The sequence below is a fragment of the Aquila chrysaetos genome, chromosome 17, assembly GCF_900496995.4.
Source record: "Aquila chrysaetos chrysaetos chromosome 17, bAquChr1.4, whole genome shotgun sequence".
Classification (NCBI taxonomy): Eukaryota; Metazoa; Chordata; class Aves; order Accipitriformes; family Accipitridae; genus Aquila; species Aquila chrysaetos.
In genome coordinates, this window is record NC_044020.1 from 28,785,954 (window position 1) to 28,800,782 (window position 14,829).

The following is a 14,829-nucleotide window of genomic DNA, read 5'->3' on the forward strand; positions in this document are numbered from 1 at the left end:
GAGACCTGCATAAAATGAGAAAGATTGTTTTGCATTTATCATTATTGTGTTTGAGGCACTGTCTTCAGTGTGAAGACACAATAAGCTTTTCATTTATCATTTGCATTAGAGTAGACCATAGAAGCCTAGGCTGATATTAAAACTCCACCATCCTAGGCACTCTGTGTACTCATGGGGAGGAACAGTCTCAGCATTCAAAGAGTTTGTGATAAAATAGTTATGACAAATGATGAGGAGTGAACAGAGTCACAGAGGAGTACCTCTGTGTTTGCCTCGTACCTGGAACATAACAGAGCCAGTGCTTGGGTTCTGGTCTGCGGCCTCCCCTGTTCCTTATTCTCTTGAAACACGCTGCCTTCCTCTGGAATTATTCTCCCAACAGCCCATGATCGCAGTAAAAGTATCATTTTTTCTGTCCAAGGATTCCAGCAGAGGCAGTGGATGAGTGTGATACGTGATTCACTAGAAGGTGCGCACATAGGTACCCATGTTATTTTAACTTTGTTGTGACAGAAATTTAAAAATAAACATATTCCTTTCATCTCCCAAACCTGACCTGGCAAGAACATTCATTTAAGGAAGATGGTGATAACGCCACATGAGATTAATCAGCCTTAAATCCATACCATTTGTAAAAGAAAATGGGATGGTACAAGCCTAGTCTTATTTTATTTCAGTATTTTAACAACAGATGCAATGCTGCCTTTGTTATTATCCTTTATTCCTCAGACAGTGTTCCCCCTCCTAATTATTACTTGTCGTCTTTAGTAAGATTGAGAAATGGCATTCTTTGAGCTCAGGTAAATATCAAAGCAGTCTTACTTGACTGAGTAATGACAGAGCTGCTTTCACTGGGGAGTGAAGTGTAATGAACTAAAAAAGGAATTTAGTACGCTTTCCAAATTAAATAATGTATTAATTTCTTCTGAACAGAGGTCCCCAGCCCCACTTGAAAACAACGGTGCTTATAAATACCTGCAAAGTGTGAGGGCAATTTAGCAAACAGTAGCTGAGAAGCAACAGGCATTAGGGCCACCTCCTTCACTATAGTGCTCTGTGCGAAATAGCTGGTGATGAACAAAGTTGCCCGTCGTACCCCTGCGGGGGCTTTGTCCCACTGCCAGCCCAAGGCACCCTGTGTGGGGACACACTCTGTGGACACTGGACTGTGTCCGTCGTCTCTTCGTTGACTTTTGCCTCCTCAGCCACTGGCAGTGAAGCAGATTACTGCTGCAGTTTTTGCTGCCGTTCTTCACCATCTGAGCGTCCCTTCACAAGGGCTGCTCTCTCTTGCAATTCATCACAACATGTAGCATTTTCCTTGGTGCCTCAGTTGCTGGAATCATGATTATATACCCCCCTCAAAAATGGCTGGTTTTCAGCTTTTGTGATTGCAGAGAATAGTTTGAATATAGAAATTCTAAAGGTTTGAAAATCAAAGGCGAGTTAAAAAACAGGCTTTTTTCTTTAATATTTTCCTGTAGGCAGATACTCTTTTGGTTTAGGTATATGTTTATTTAAAAGGAATAAGGGAAGATAAGAAACTCATTCAACTCAGTGGTTTTAACCTCTTGGAGAATTCTTTAGGATTGTGCTGAAAAATCAGTGCATTGAATGATTTTTTTTCTGGCAACATTTTTCTCTCTGAAATATTTTTTTATTTCAGGAAAGGTTTGGAACAAAAATTCCAAACAGTTTTATGTAAATTTAGTGATTACTCTCTGTAGAGCGGCTTGAGGTCATTAAAAGTAGCATTGCTGAGAGCAAGCATGGGTACAGGCGTGCTTCACTACACGGGGATGGAAGCATAGACTTACTTCAGCAGAGAGGTGAAGTGGGAGCTGTGACTTTTTAATCCGCCCATCTCAGTGAAATTCCATGTAGCCTGAACTGCTCCGAACACATCTGTACATGTAGATGTGTAAACCTATGGATGGAAATGTATAGAGCTGAAACAGAGAAAGCATGGAAGCCTGTATTCCACCACTCTTTTCAGCATAACCATAATTAATGCATTCTTATTTAGGTAGAGAGAAACAGACTTTCAAAAGTGTTAAGAAATAAAGGAACATTCCCTGAAACTGAGAAATTTGCAGACTATCACAGATGTAGCAAAACTGACAGAGCTGGCCAGAAATTTGCCACTTCAGAACTACTTCAGAAAAATCTAATTTGGTTCATTAAATTCAAATCAATTTAATTTAAATCAATACTTAATGAGTGAAATGATCTTTTTCACTTTGGGAAAAAAATCAAGGATCTGCTTCACAGGCTTCATTTATCAGCCTTTCTGTTTTTCTATGTATTACTCATGTTATTTCAAAACAAGACAGTAGTACTCGCAGAAATCCTCTCTTATTAGACTGAAGTGTCAAAATGTCGATTTTTTTCATTAAAATATAAAAAGCTGTTTCAATCGAATTCAGAAATAGCTACTCTTAATCATTTTTGAAGTAAAAGAGAAGTTCGTCTCCTGTAGCGCGGTGATGGCTCGGTGAGTGTTTGCATCATACGTTCTTGCTGGGACCAAGGTAAAAATAAGAAAAATATGTAAATAACGTGTGTTTAATTAAGACATTTCCCCTCCAAACTGATGATTTTTTTTTTTTTTTTTTTTTTTAAACAGGCTCTTCAAGATACTTGGTCGGGAACACCTCAAGGGGCAGCTGCCTCCTCCTCACCCGCCGCCCACCCTGCGGGGGCAGAGGCGGGAGGATCTCCGGGCCGGGAAAGGCCCCCTCCCGTCCGCCCCCGTCTCGCAGCAAGGATTTACGTAGGGGGGGGGGAACAAAAAAAAACCAAACCACCAACCAAAAAACCCACCTCACCCCAAAACCCGAGCTCACGGGGCGGGTTTTCACGCGGCGGCCGCGGCCCCGCCGCCTCCCGGGCCCGGCCTCGCCGCGGGGCTGAGGCGAGCGGCGGGCGGCGGCGCCCCCTCGTGGCCGGCGGCGGGAAGCGCCGCGCCGCCCTCAGCCCGCCGCCCCGGCCTCGCGGCGGGCGGGCAGCGGCCGGGGCCGTGAGGCGGCTCCCGCGCTTCCCCCGAAGGCGCCTTCGCGTGTTTGGTCAGCGGCAGCGAGGGAGGTCGGCCGGGCGGGCGGGCGCCTCCCGGCTCGTCGCGACCGACGTCAAGAGGAAGGGTGAGCCCTGCGGCAGCGACGGCCGCGCCGCGTCGGCGATCCCCGGCGGCGGGCCGCGGCCCGCAGGTTCGCGCTTCGTCGGGGAGCCGCGGGGCAGCGGCGCGGGTGGAAAACCACGGGTTTGTTTAGGGCAGAGCCCGGCGGGTTTCGCTCCTCTGTGCACGCGTTTTCTCTGGTTCCAGGGCGCGGTGGCTCCTCGCGCCCGTTTTTCCCCTCCGCGGGCTGGCCGTCAGCCCGGGTGCGGGCGGGCCCCGGCGTCCCTCGCCACGAGTGGGCCGCGGCTGCGGCGTTTCTCACAGCTGTGCCGCACGTCTCCTCCCGGCTTCGCTCGAGGGGCTCGCAGCCCTGCGGGGAGCAGCGTCCCCTGCGGGGAGCAGCGTCCCCTGCGAGCTGCTTCCGTGGGAATCTTCCCCGCGGGTCGGTCGTTCTCGTCCTCTGCTCCAAAGCACCCGATTGCCTGAGCGCCAGTTGGGCAAAACGTGGTGGGGACGAGAAGTTCTCCAGGTGGATACGCACGCGGGTGAAGAAAAACACCGAGCCGTTTTCTTCCCCTCCCAAGAGGCAGGAGAGGGGACAAATGAACTCTAATACACACAGGCTGCAGCCCAAACATGTTTCTTCCTTTTCCTTTCAGGCTAACTGGAAAAACTGCCTGCCTCGGTTTCCCATCGATGTGCCGGCCAGTTGTTTGCCTAAACTATGGGCCCTGTACTCAGCTGTTACAACTGGGATCCAACAGATTGTCCTACGTTGGAATGGGGCCTTGAGAAAAGAAGCCCCGTAGTTTAATGCCCTCCTTCCAAAGAAAGGAAATACATGCATCCTCTGCCTGTTTGTGCTCTTCAGGTAACTGTATATCATACTTGGGAGAGTGGAGGGAAGGGTGGCACTGCTCAGATCCTCAGCCCTGGAAGACTTAAAGATGCACTCAAGTATTTCTGCTAAAGACCACACTACACACAGTCATAGTAGTTTATCTCTACCACTCTACCAAGCTTTCAATCCTTATGCCCGTTAGTTTTAATATTTGGGTGAAAATGCTAAGCACAGAGTCTGATCTGACAGCCACAGGCTGAATAAACGCCTGTATCGGGGCAGTACTCAGATGCGTGATAAGTAGGTAGACAGACAGATAAAAACATAGGTAGATTGCTCACTCGATCTATAGATCGGTCATTAGGTGGCATCTTCTTCTAGGTCATTCATTAATCACTATTGCAGCCTCAGAAGTGATGCGTTAAAAAGTAAATATTTTATGGATTTTTTTTAAGCTTTTGAGACAGTGTTTGAGGCTTTTGAAAAAACAGGAACATTTGACTCATTAAAAATAGTCATATTCTTCTACTTGGCAAAGGGGGCAGAATTCCTGCTTTTTTAAAACTTTTCCATTCTTTTTCCTTACCCACAGGTGAAAATGTGCATAAACAACAGAAAACACCAAAACCCATTCTTCTTCATAATTTATCTTTTCCCTCGGAAAAGGGATTTGCCTTCCTTGTTTTGCTTGAAATGTGAGAGAAGGGTTGTGATCCAAATTTTTTTTGATGGAGAATGGGTGAGAAGAAAGTAAATGAGAGGACTTTTTGCTCTTTACTTACTTTGTTACGTTTTCTTTTTTATTCCATGGAAGAAGAAAAATGGTGACAGAACATTTCTTCCCACACACTCTATTTTGAGTTCTGTGCCCTTTTCTTTGAGAAGAAGGGGTTTAGAGAGCACAGAACTGGAATAAATCCCCTCCAAAAATCCTTTTTTTTTTCCCCTAAAAATATTTCTTCCTGCAAGAAAGACAGATGTAAGATAGCAAATAAAAGTGGTACTAGGAATTATAGTAGTGTTTTTCTTAGGTTTTCAGATAACTTTTCCCCTTCCCTGAAGTGTCTGCTGTTTTGTGGAAGTTGTTTCACTTTTTTGGTCAAAATCTGCAAATTGAAATTTCCTTTCAGGGTTTCAACAGAAGAAAAAAAAGCTGTGAGAAATTTGGCAGGAAAAAAAAATCCTGCCAACTGGCTTCCATAGTTACATGAAGTGGAAAATAGAGCCATTGCTGGTGTTCCATCTCTTGCTCAACTGACGTCTGGTCTGGATGAGTAAATGCAGATAATCAGCATGTAGGGTGTAAATCAGGTGAGAACCCATGTCCTTCTTGCTCTTTCTGTAATTAGGAACTCAGCAGGACTGTGGTCACTAAGTAAAACCTCTGTTCCAGGACTGTCCAGGTCAGCCCTGGACATGTGGCCATCCTAGACAGAACAAGTAGCTCCCTGTGAGAACGTGCCACCTTCACAGGAATAAAAAAAAGTTCAGGGAAAGGGAGAAGCAAAACAAGAAAGCATGGTCAGAGATATGACAAAGAGCTAAGTACAGATTAAGGCTCTTTGTGCCAAAGAGGCAATCTTATCTGATCACCATTTCTTCTTTCTTCCCCAATTGAAGTGCCAGAAGGCTCCATTGCATCTGGGTCACATGGCAGTGAGAGTGCCAGTTGCTGAAGAAATTTGGGAAGCAGAAATATGAGCTGAGGAACAACAAAGATCTGATCAGTCCTTCCAGTGCTAAAGAAGGGCAGGCAGGGCAATGCTGACCTGCTGACATGACCTTATTCTGGCAGGCAGTGCTTGCTGAGTCAACAGTAGCTCATTATCTCCTCTAGTGCTAGCCAAGAAGCACAGCTGGTGTCCCATCTCCTTGCGCGGTTGCTCTGTGCCTGGTCACTCCAGGGCAACACCATGCTTCACTCCCTACAAAAGGCTTCTCCAGAACCTCTTGGTTGTGCTACTGTCTTCTGTAAAATGAGCATTGTCTTCCTTCTTTGGTGAAGGGTCAGAGTTATTTGTCTCCATAGTTTTTCCTCAGGAGTGGCACAGAATAGAAATGCACATTGCTGTGCCCTACAGGGATGAGGGACACCCAAAGTGGAAGTTACATTTTCATAGCAGTTTGAGCCCATCTAACACGGCACTGGTGCCAGGTTACTGCTTCCCTAGCTGCACTAACTCTCTAGAGAGCAGGTTTGGGGCTAAACGAGTAGAAAACTTTTTTTTTTTTTTTCCTTCTTAATCTTAGTTAAGGAGTAGTGGGAATGTGTAGCAGGATGCCACAGCAATTCCTTGGTTGCTCAAAGTGCAATCCTAGCCTCTAGTCCAGGAACAGATACAGAGCTTGGGGACTGTGCAGCCACCCACACCAGAGTGTACCTTAACGGCATTTCCTCCTGTGGGCTGACCAGTGAGTACTTTGACATCCTTCAGCATTCATTTGTATTGCTCCAGTGCATTGTTTGTACTTATTAACTGGACAGGTAATTAGAAATACTCTTGCAAATTGGCTTGAACTAAAAATGCTCTTGCACTTGATCCTGCTTTCAAAAGAAATTCTAGGTAAGGCATCCCAGCGTCCACAGGGAGGCAGCAGAATACCTGTCAATTTGTTTGCAAGCTTAAACTGGCTGATGCTTTTTTTTTTTTCTTCTAAAGAACTCTTTTACCCAGTATATACATTGTTTGGATAAGAGGTTTTAAGAATTTTAAGTTCAGATGAAGATTCTTTTTTTCTTGCCAAGATGAACCTTGCCAAGATTAACATTCCCCTTATTTCCCTCTGAGCTGCCACCAAAATGATTTACAAGTTATGTAAGAGCCAATTTTGAAAGAAATGTACATTTAATTAGAAACTAAAAATCATGGTGTCTCATTTGAGACAGTATAGTTAAAGTTCCATCAGTATTTCCATTATTTTCAGGGATTTATCACCTCAGGAGAAGAAAGCATTCTACTCTGCTGAAACTTGGAATTTTAGGCCTCAATGCTATAAATATAAAATAGGTAGGAAATAATAATACTATAAAGTCCAGCATTTCGAAACCAGGCATTCAAATATCATGGAGCAGACACCCACCCCGCTCCCCAAATTATGTGATTGGCTTAAGAATAATTAAATTTTTAAAATAATAAATATAAGGTTCTTTTTGTTTGTTTTCAAGCTTGTGAGAATTTATGATCCATATTTTCAAAATGTTTCATTGCAACCACAGGGGCTGAAAGCTTACTTCTTTTTCCTTTTTCCCTTTTTCTAAATAGAAGTTGATATTTTTCACATGTTCACATGACCCCAAAAGCTGGGTTTTGAAAAAAAAATTGCAAATATTGAAGGACATGTGAAAACCCACATCTTCACTAAATTCAACTGCATGTGACTTTCCTGGACTGCCTGTATTAGAGTAGCTTGCTAGGAAACAGAAATGCTTTAATAAAGCAGATTGGACAAGCCAGGAAGATTTGAACTACGTATTTGCTTCAGTCAGAAGTGTTTGAATTTAAGTGTATCCTTCAGAGAAATGACAGATTTTCACTTTCATTGTTTTTTAAAAATGCAAGCTAATTCATAATTTATAACTTGCTAGCTTTATCCTACAGAAGAGGTATCTCATTGCTAAGAGCAGCATGTATTTCTTTCATACTGTTCTGAAATAGGTATCAGTCTGCCTCCAAAGTTCACTTCACAGGAGAGATTCCAAGTAAGCTTTCTCAGCTCCTTTGCAGCACCGTGTATTTGCAAAAATACTCCTCTCACTTCATGAGTCAATTAATTGATCCAGTGTGGCAAATCCTACGTTCCTGGTAAGATTGAGGGTTTCAGACTATTCTCACAGGTTCACTGACTTAACATCTGGTCTTCTGGAGATAGGAAAGAAAGATCTTGCTCTCTTCATCATCATTTCTATCCAACACAGTGCTAGATTTGCTTTGTGCAACTCTCGTCTACTTGGGAAAGGCAAGGAGGAATATTTTATATTTTTCTGTCCCTCATAAAATTCTGTTGGAAGTAAAAGCTTTAAAAATTGTAGTGCATTTTTATCACATGCAGAAATTTTCTTTGTATGTTTTTCAACACTACAATTCCAAAATTGATCTGTGTGAAAAGCTTTCAGGTTTTTTTATGAAAACACACTTCTTTGGGAAGCATTCAACCAAAATGCTTGTCAGGGCCCTGAGAACACTACTAGGTGTAGTCACTCCAGGATAATACTGTGGGCCTTGGTGGCCCTGACTGGCCTCACCTGGAGCCCCCACGAGACCATCTGCCCATTTAGGCTGTGCCTTCAGTCCCAACCTAGGCTGTGCTTCTGGGTTACCTGTCTGCAGTGCTGGTCCCATGGTGTTTGGATTTCCTAGCTTGACCTTGGACCTGCCTTGTTACCTTGCTTGATGCTCGCTGGGGAGGACCTGTTGCTGTCACCATCCTGCTCTGCTTGTCTGTGTCTGGTACTGGGGGACTGTGCCTGGTTGGTGAGGTCACCACCCACCTTGTGTTGTCTCCTGGTCTTCCCCAGGTAGTAGCCCCACTCTTGCTGCACCCAAACAATGCTGTTCTATTAAAAAAACTTTTTCCAGTGAAACAGGCAGAACTGTGCTGCAACCAACAGGCCTGTCAGTGAAAGCACCAAAGGGTGGTTTTCAGCCTTAACTGAGGGAGACAGTGAACTTGTAACTTCAGGGTGAAAAGCACCAGAACTAATTACCAGAGTTGTGACCTGTGTAGTCCCTTTGAAACATGGTTATAGGTAGAAGATGAATGACAGCAGTTTGAAACCATGGATGGTGTAAAGCTCTGGTGAGCCACTGGCTTCCTTCTCCAACACTAGCATTGTCCTTGCTGCTTTGGAAATGCTTCACTCCCAATGAGAGCTGTTAAGCTGAGCTGAAGGGAGGGTTAGATGCCCCAGGGTGAGACGGAGTTTGTGGCATTAGCCAAAGGAGAGCTCCAGCTCCATGGTTGATGGTAAACAGGAACTCAAATACTGGGGACAGCCTAGCAGCTGTTAGGAAGATGTCCTAGAACACACTTCATTCCTGCAGCAACAGCCAGAAGTGAAGCCACTGAACTGCACCTTGTCGGTCCTATTCCATGACCCTGAGAGTGCTTTAGGCCCGAGCAACTGAGGTCCCAAACCCTGGTGGGGCTTGTCCAGTCCCCAGAGAGAGGGAAGGGCCAGTCTTCAGCCTCTGCCCAGAGGCCTTGATGAGGCTGTGACACTGTGGTCTCATCTGAAGAACAGCTGCTGGCTATGGAGGATGCGAGTATTACTGAGCCTTTGGTTCCTCTGTGTAACTGATTATCTTTATTTTACAGGGTTGCTGTGAGGATGAATATATTAGTGACTGTGAAGCACCGGAACTACAGGGATGTCTGTTGTCAGGTAATTTATTATCAGTCTTCTGTGCTGCCTTATCTCCAGTGTTTGGACTTTGTGTCATGCCAAGTCCTCCTGGTGTTCCCAATTATATTTAAAATGGTACTGTGATTAAAGGACAAATGCACATCAGAGCTGCTGCGCAAGACTGCTGTGTTTCAGCAGTAATAGGGAGCCAAGAACCTGACAATAGGGCATCACTGAAGATTTTCATGACATCTGTTAAATAAGTGGGATTCAAAGGCTGTGATTTGGGCTCAAGAAATGACAATTCATTTGCCTTTAAAATTAGTTGATCTATTTTTCACATCATTGCTGCAGTGTTTCTGTTCTCTGCCCTCCCTTTCCCTTCAGATGTAACCACATTTTGGTGACAGATGAAGTGATTCCTATATATAGCATGCAAAACACTTTGGGATCCTTCCAGTGAATATGTCCCGGATACATGTCGGATATTTATTTAGTACAGCGCTTTATAGTAGGCATCACGGTCAAGAGCACAGCCTTGGAGCACTTTCTGGCTTGAAGCTCAAAGCTGAACCTACTGTGTGTGGCTTGACCAAATTGTTTGAATAGTAGACATGCTGAGAAGAAAAACCAATTTTGTCTGCATCTTTGTTATGGCAATGAGCCCCTCATGCTGGATTAATTGCAGTTTCCAAGGTGGCTGACAGTTCTGCCCATTTCCGTAGGAAAGGAAATACCAAAGAGTAGGCTCAAACAAGGCCTTTCCACGAATTTAGGATTTACTATACCTATCAGGTCAGATATCCTGTTCCTAGCAGCTGTCAGGACATGATGCTTCAAAGGAAGTTGGATAAGTTTACCTAGCCACAGCATGACTAACTAAGGCTGAAGAGAACTGAGGTAAATATCACTTTAGGTGGTGCAGGACTCAGCTTTCTGCCCAGAACATGAGATCTGATTACCCCTGGTGTAGTAAGTTGTACAGCTGTAATGTTAGTAGCAATCATATTCAGGCCTCTTTTCATTGTCCCTTTCAGTTACCTGTTCAGCATCTGCTGTGTTTTCCCAAAGGTTTTACAATCAAAATAGGATACAGCTCATTGGGGAGGCACCATGTAATTTTGTGTGATCAGTTACGTGATTATTCTGCAATGTATTCTCTGCTGGGTCCTGATTTTGAAACAGATGGGAAGTGGGCAGAGAGCTGAAAGCCTTAGGACCACTCAGCTTCAGCTGCTTTCCTGCCCACTAAATTACAAGATCAAGCCTTCCTTAACACATCTGATAAGTGCCATATGCTAGAGGTACCACCAGTCCTTTTGCCATTCATTCAAGTGTCTGTTGACTTCAGAGGCCAGACATCTTATATTACCCTTTACTGAGTGTGGCACTGAGGCTGCACAACACCAAATATTTTATTCCATCTATTCTTTCAATGTGTTTCATCTTTTGAAAGCTTCCAGTGTTAACTAAATTTGTCATCCAGAGCAAATGGACTTGAGGTTTTCTAAATTCTCTGAAAAATCAAGAATTCACTTTCTTCTCATCTGCCTTTCCCTCCTCCTTGGAAATCATAGTTTTATATTGTTGTGCACTGGTGTTACTTCCTTGTGTCTAGGAATAGGTTGACTTGAAAGTAGGTTGGTAATTTAACCACGCTTATCTCTAATTATCTCTACAGGAAAAGGACTCTTGAAAATGTTTAGTAGACAAATAAAACAGAGAAACAGTAAGTTAATTCATACCTTCCTAAACTTGTATATCTTTTTTCTGGAGTGTTAGGCACAGTAGAGGGAGAATATTTATTTTAAATTTTGTTGGGGAAAGGTAAAAGATTAAACAGTCTTTACTGTTCCAAGTCATTTTATTTTTTAAATGGAATGTTCCTTCTCTAAGTCTCTGGAGATATCATATCTTCTAGCATAGGAAAATCAATACATACAAAGGTTCCAGTTCAGTTTCCCCTGGATGTGATCAAGTACATTCAAATATTAAATGATAAATGGGCTAATTTACACATCTGCAAAACTGGCATTAGCATTTTACTAACTCCCTGCAGTGTCATGAGGTTTAACTAACGGTTGTAAAGCACTCCTCTGAATGAAAGGTGTGACTTTTTACATTTGAGATTATGTAGATCCATCAGCTTCTGCTGTATTTTTAACAGCCATCTAGAAGACTAATAGCTTTGCAGATTTACTGCTGTGCTCTGCTGCTTTCTGCTAGCCTGCACTTTTTGTAAGTTTGATACTGGTGGTAACTTTCAGAGATTGAGACCAATTCTAAATTTGTATTCAGCTGAAGATACCTCTTAATTAATTGTTGAAGGCAATTTCCTTGCATTTTAATACCTGTAACTTCAACTGTGTCAAATTAATACAAAGTGCGCCACATTATTCACGAGAATGGTGGTTTTCAAGTAGCTGTGGAAAAAACGTCACCTTAAGTCCATGCAGCCTCAATAAGACCACGCTGTGAAGAAGTGAAATATCTTCTGACTGCAGCATCGCTAGGCCAGTATACTAGATTCTGGCTGCAGGACCAAAGTTGCATGCACTGGCACCTCTACAAATACTCTTAAGAAGAAGCTGGCTGAAGTGACAATTCAAAATATTTGTGCAGTTCTTATCCGAAGGCTCTTTCTCAGTTTCTACCTTTAGCTGAATGTGGTTTTGTATGTTACCCCCTTGAGACTGCCTTAAGACTGCCCAGAGTGTTTCAATGAGATCACCAGTCCTAATTAAAGATCATGATGAGACTATCTTACAAATGAATTATTTTTTTTTAACTCCCTACCCTCTGTTCTACTCTGTCAACGTCTCTCCTGCTAATTTGGTATAACAACTGCCCTTTTTGGGTGGGTGGAAGGGAAAGAGATGGCAGTGAATGCATGGCCTTAAGTTCAGCAGCAAAAATCTGCAGCTTGATCAAGTACTTACTAATTTTGGCCTTTGCCTTTGGAGTGTTCCGCATCACTTACTATTGTTCACTTGTTCCAAAAACAACATCACTTTTTCCTATAATTGGTTTAAAAACTAAAGAGAGACAGATAAAAATGCAGTTGCTTCGGTCATCCTGAAAGTGTCGTATCCCCAACTCATGTGGAGCTATTGTATCCTTTCTGAAATGAGGATGACACCACAGCTCTGCAGCTGAGCCCCAAATAATCCACTGCAATGTACCGTGCCTTACTCCAGATGGACTCAATGGTCTCCTGAGGCTGACACAGAGCTGTCAAATGTTGGTAGAATAAGAAACCACCAGATAGATTTTTGAGTATTATTCTGTAATTCTATCAGATATATCAATATTATATAGGGATCAAGCTGGGGTATCCTGGGCCTACGCAACTAACGAGAATTATTGTACTTACAGAAGGACGTGAGTTCTGGCCACACCAAGTAGAGCAATTAACTCAAAGTTGCATTATACATTTTTTATTGCTCTATTGATCTCAAATATTGGGGACTGCCAATTACAGCCATCTCTGCTATAATTATTTTTATTTGTATTGGCAGCATAAAGATCAGGATGATAGGAGCGCATCTGTCTAAAGTGTTTGCTTTTTTCCTTGCCTTTCCTTAGGATAGCCAATATATGTTCAATTGTGTTTATAACCCACCAATTCTCTGGCAAGTTACACAAACCAGAAATGATCCTGACTCGATCCAGATGGTGATATGCATTTTGATGATTCCTTTAGTCACTTTCTAAGACAAGGATGATGTTTGAGATGTCATGTTTTAACCAGCACATCTTGTCTGGGTAGCTAGAAAGCAGTCTTGCAAATAATTATCACTTCTGCGTCAGTGTTGGAGCAGGAAGCAATGCTGTACCAGTGCTAGTGAAGCACAGCAAAGTATAGAATGGTCTTCGGAGCTCTAATTACTGAGCAATAACTCACCCCACAGCAGGTCAGCAGCAAACTGCAATCGCCACCATTCTATTATTCTGCTTTTAAATTGTTTCATTTACTTCTGAGAATTATGACAAAAAAACTCTGCACAAACCTTGTGTGAGCTATGTGTGATAGCAAAAACATTCCAAGAGAGAGAAAAATCTCATTGCTGGTGACTTTAATCACTGTATTATGAAAGGTAGTGCATGATGCCTCTGTGGAATGCTTTAGGATACGAAATGAAATTACAAATAGTACCTGGGAGTATGCAAGAAGAAAAAAGGACAAACAGAGAAAAGTGTCACTACCCTTGTATATGGAAGAGTATGCCTAAGGGGCTGGAATTCCTGTACGGTAAACAGTTTGAATCACCCTGTACAGTTGCTCAGCCCCTCTCATCGCTGTCATCCCTATAGTGCAACAGGGCAGTTACTCCTGTAGGATGGTCTTTTGCTCAGGTGGCTTCCTGTTAACAAGGCATTAGTGTTGGAGCTCTTTGCCAACCTCCTTCCATTGACAGAAGCGATCCCAGGGACAGAAACCATGAGACCTTGGTAAGGCACCCAGTAAACCCTCTATTTTCTTTGCATGGAAGCAGCTAGAAGCTGGCAGGGGTGGAATATACTGGTGGGTAGCCCTCATCTGTTAAGGGTGCTTCCCAGGAGCCCTACAGCCCCTTGGCAGGGAGGGGACGAGTCCTGCAGCCGTGCAGTGTCCTGCTTCACCTCCACAGGAAAAAGCTGAGGTTCAGCCTCAGTGCTGCCATGGTGGCCTGGGTTAGACTTGTTCAAATAATCCATTTGTACAACTGAAGTGGAGGAGAATGAAAGAGGGAAAATAACTGTAGACATTTTAAAGCGGAGAATGAAAGATTGACTTAATAAACAGAGTTGTACCATAATGTGGTAATATATCCAGAGGGTCTCTATGCCTCCTTTGTGTTGCCACCCACAAAGTTTTAGGGACTGCTTTGTTTGTAGCTGTGTGGCGCAATCTGCAGACTAAATGAAGGATGTGCCATTCCACTGAAATCTGTTGTTTCATGACTTGAAATTACATCTTTTGTTTGGCGTTAGACCACATTTGTACTTCCTGAATTTTTTTCTGTTGGCATTTCAAGAATTGGACGGTGTTTCTGAGTAAAAGCAAATCCATCCATCCATCCTCTGTCAGGAGCACTTCACTTTTAGGCAAATAAAATGGTCTGTATCATTTCTTGTCATCTTTGTTCTTCAATCAATTATTCTTTAATCTTTATTCAATGTATTCCTTTTACCTGAAATGCCAAATAGCCGTGATGTTACGCTTTGCAGGTTCTGTACTTTCTTGACTAATACTGATTTGTCTTTCAATTTCACTGGTGAAGTAAGAGGCCAATTTGCAAACAAATGGCCTGGGAAATGAATGTGAAAGCACTGCATTACACAAAACCAGGCAAATGATTCTGTGCAGTCACTGTTTTGTACAATATCAGCTAGTTGTATTAGGATGTCAGTTCATGGACTAGCTGCAGTGCAGTGACACTGCACACTGACAGCCTGTGTTGACAAGATATTTTTCTCCATTGCCTTTAACAGGTGACAGAGGAGTATCCCATCTGTCTTTGTGCTTGTGTTAGATGCTAAGCTCTT

General features: G+C 43.2%; 1 protein-coding gene across 1 annotated transcript in view; it reads left to right on the plus strand.

The window, feature by feature from the left end:
* Positions 1 to 3,014: 3,014 nt before the first annotated feature.
* Positions 3,015 to 14,829, plus strand: part of SCUBE1 (signal peptide, CUB domain and EGF like domain containing 1) — a 254,966-nt gene continuing 243,151 nt past the window's right edge. Inside the window, exons 1-3 of the mRNA XM_030041173.2 lie at positions 3,015 to 3,140; positions 3,775 to 3,986; positions 9,273 to 9,339. Coding sequence (XP_029897033.1) covers positions 3,957 to 3,986; positions 9,273 to 9,339 — 97 coding nt within the window. The 5' untranslated portion in view covers positions 3,015 to 3,140; positions 3,775 to 3,956. The remainder of the gene's footprint in view (positions 3,141 to 3,774; positions 3,987 to 9,272; positions 9,340 to 14,829) is intronic.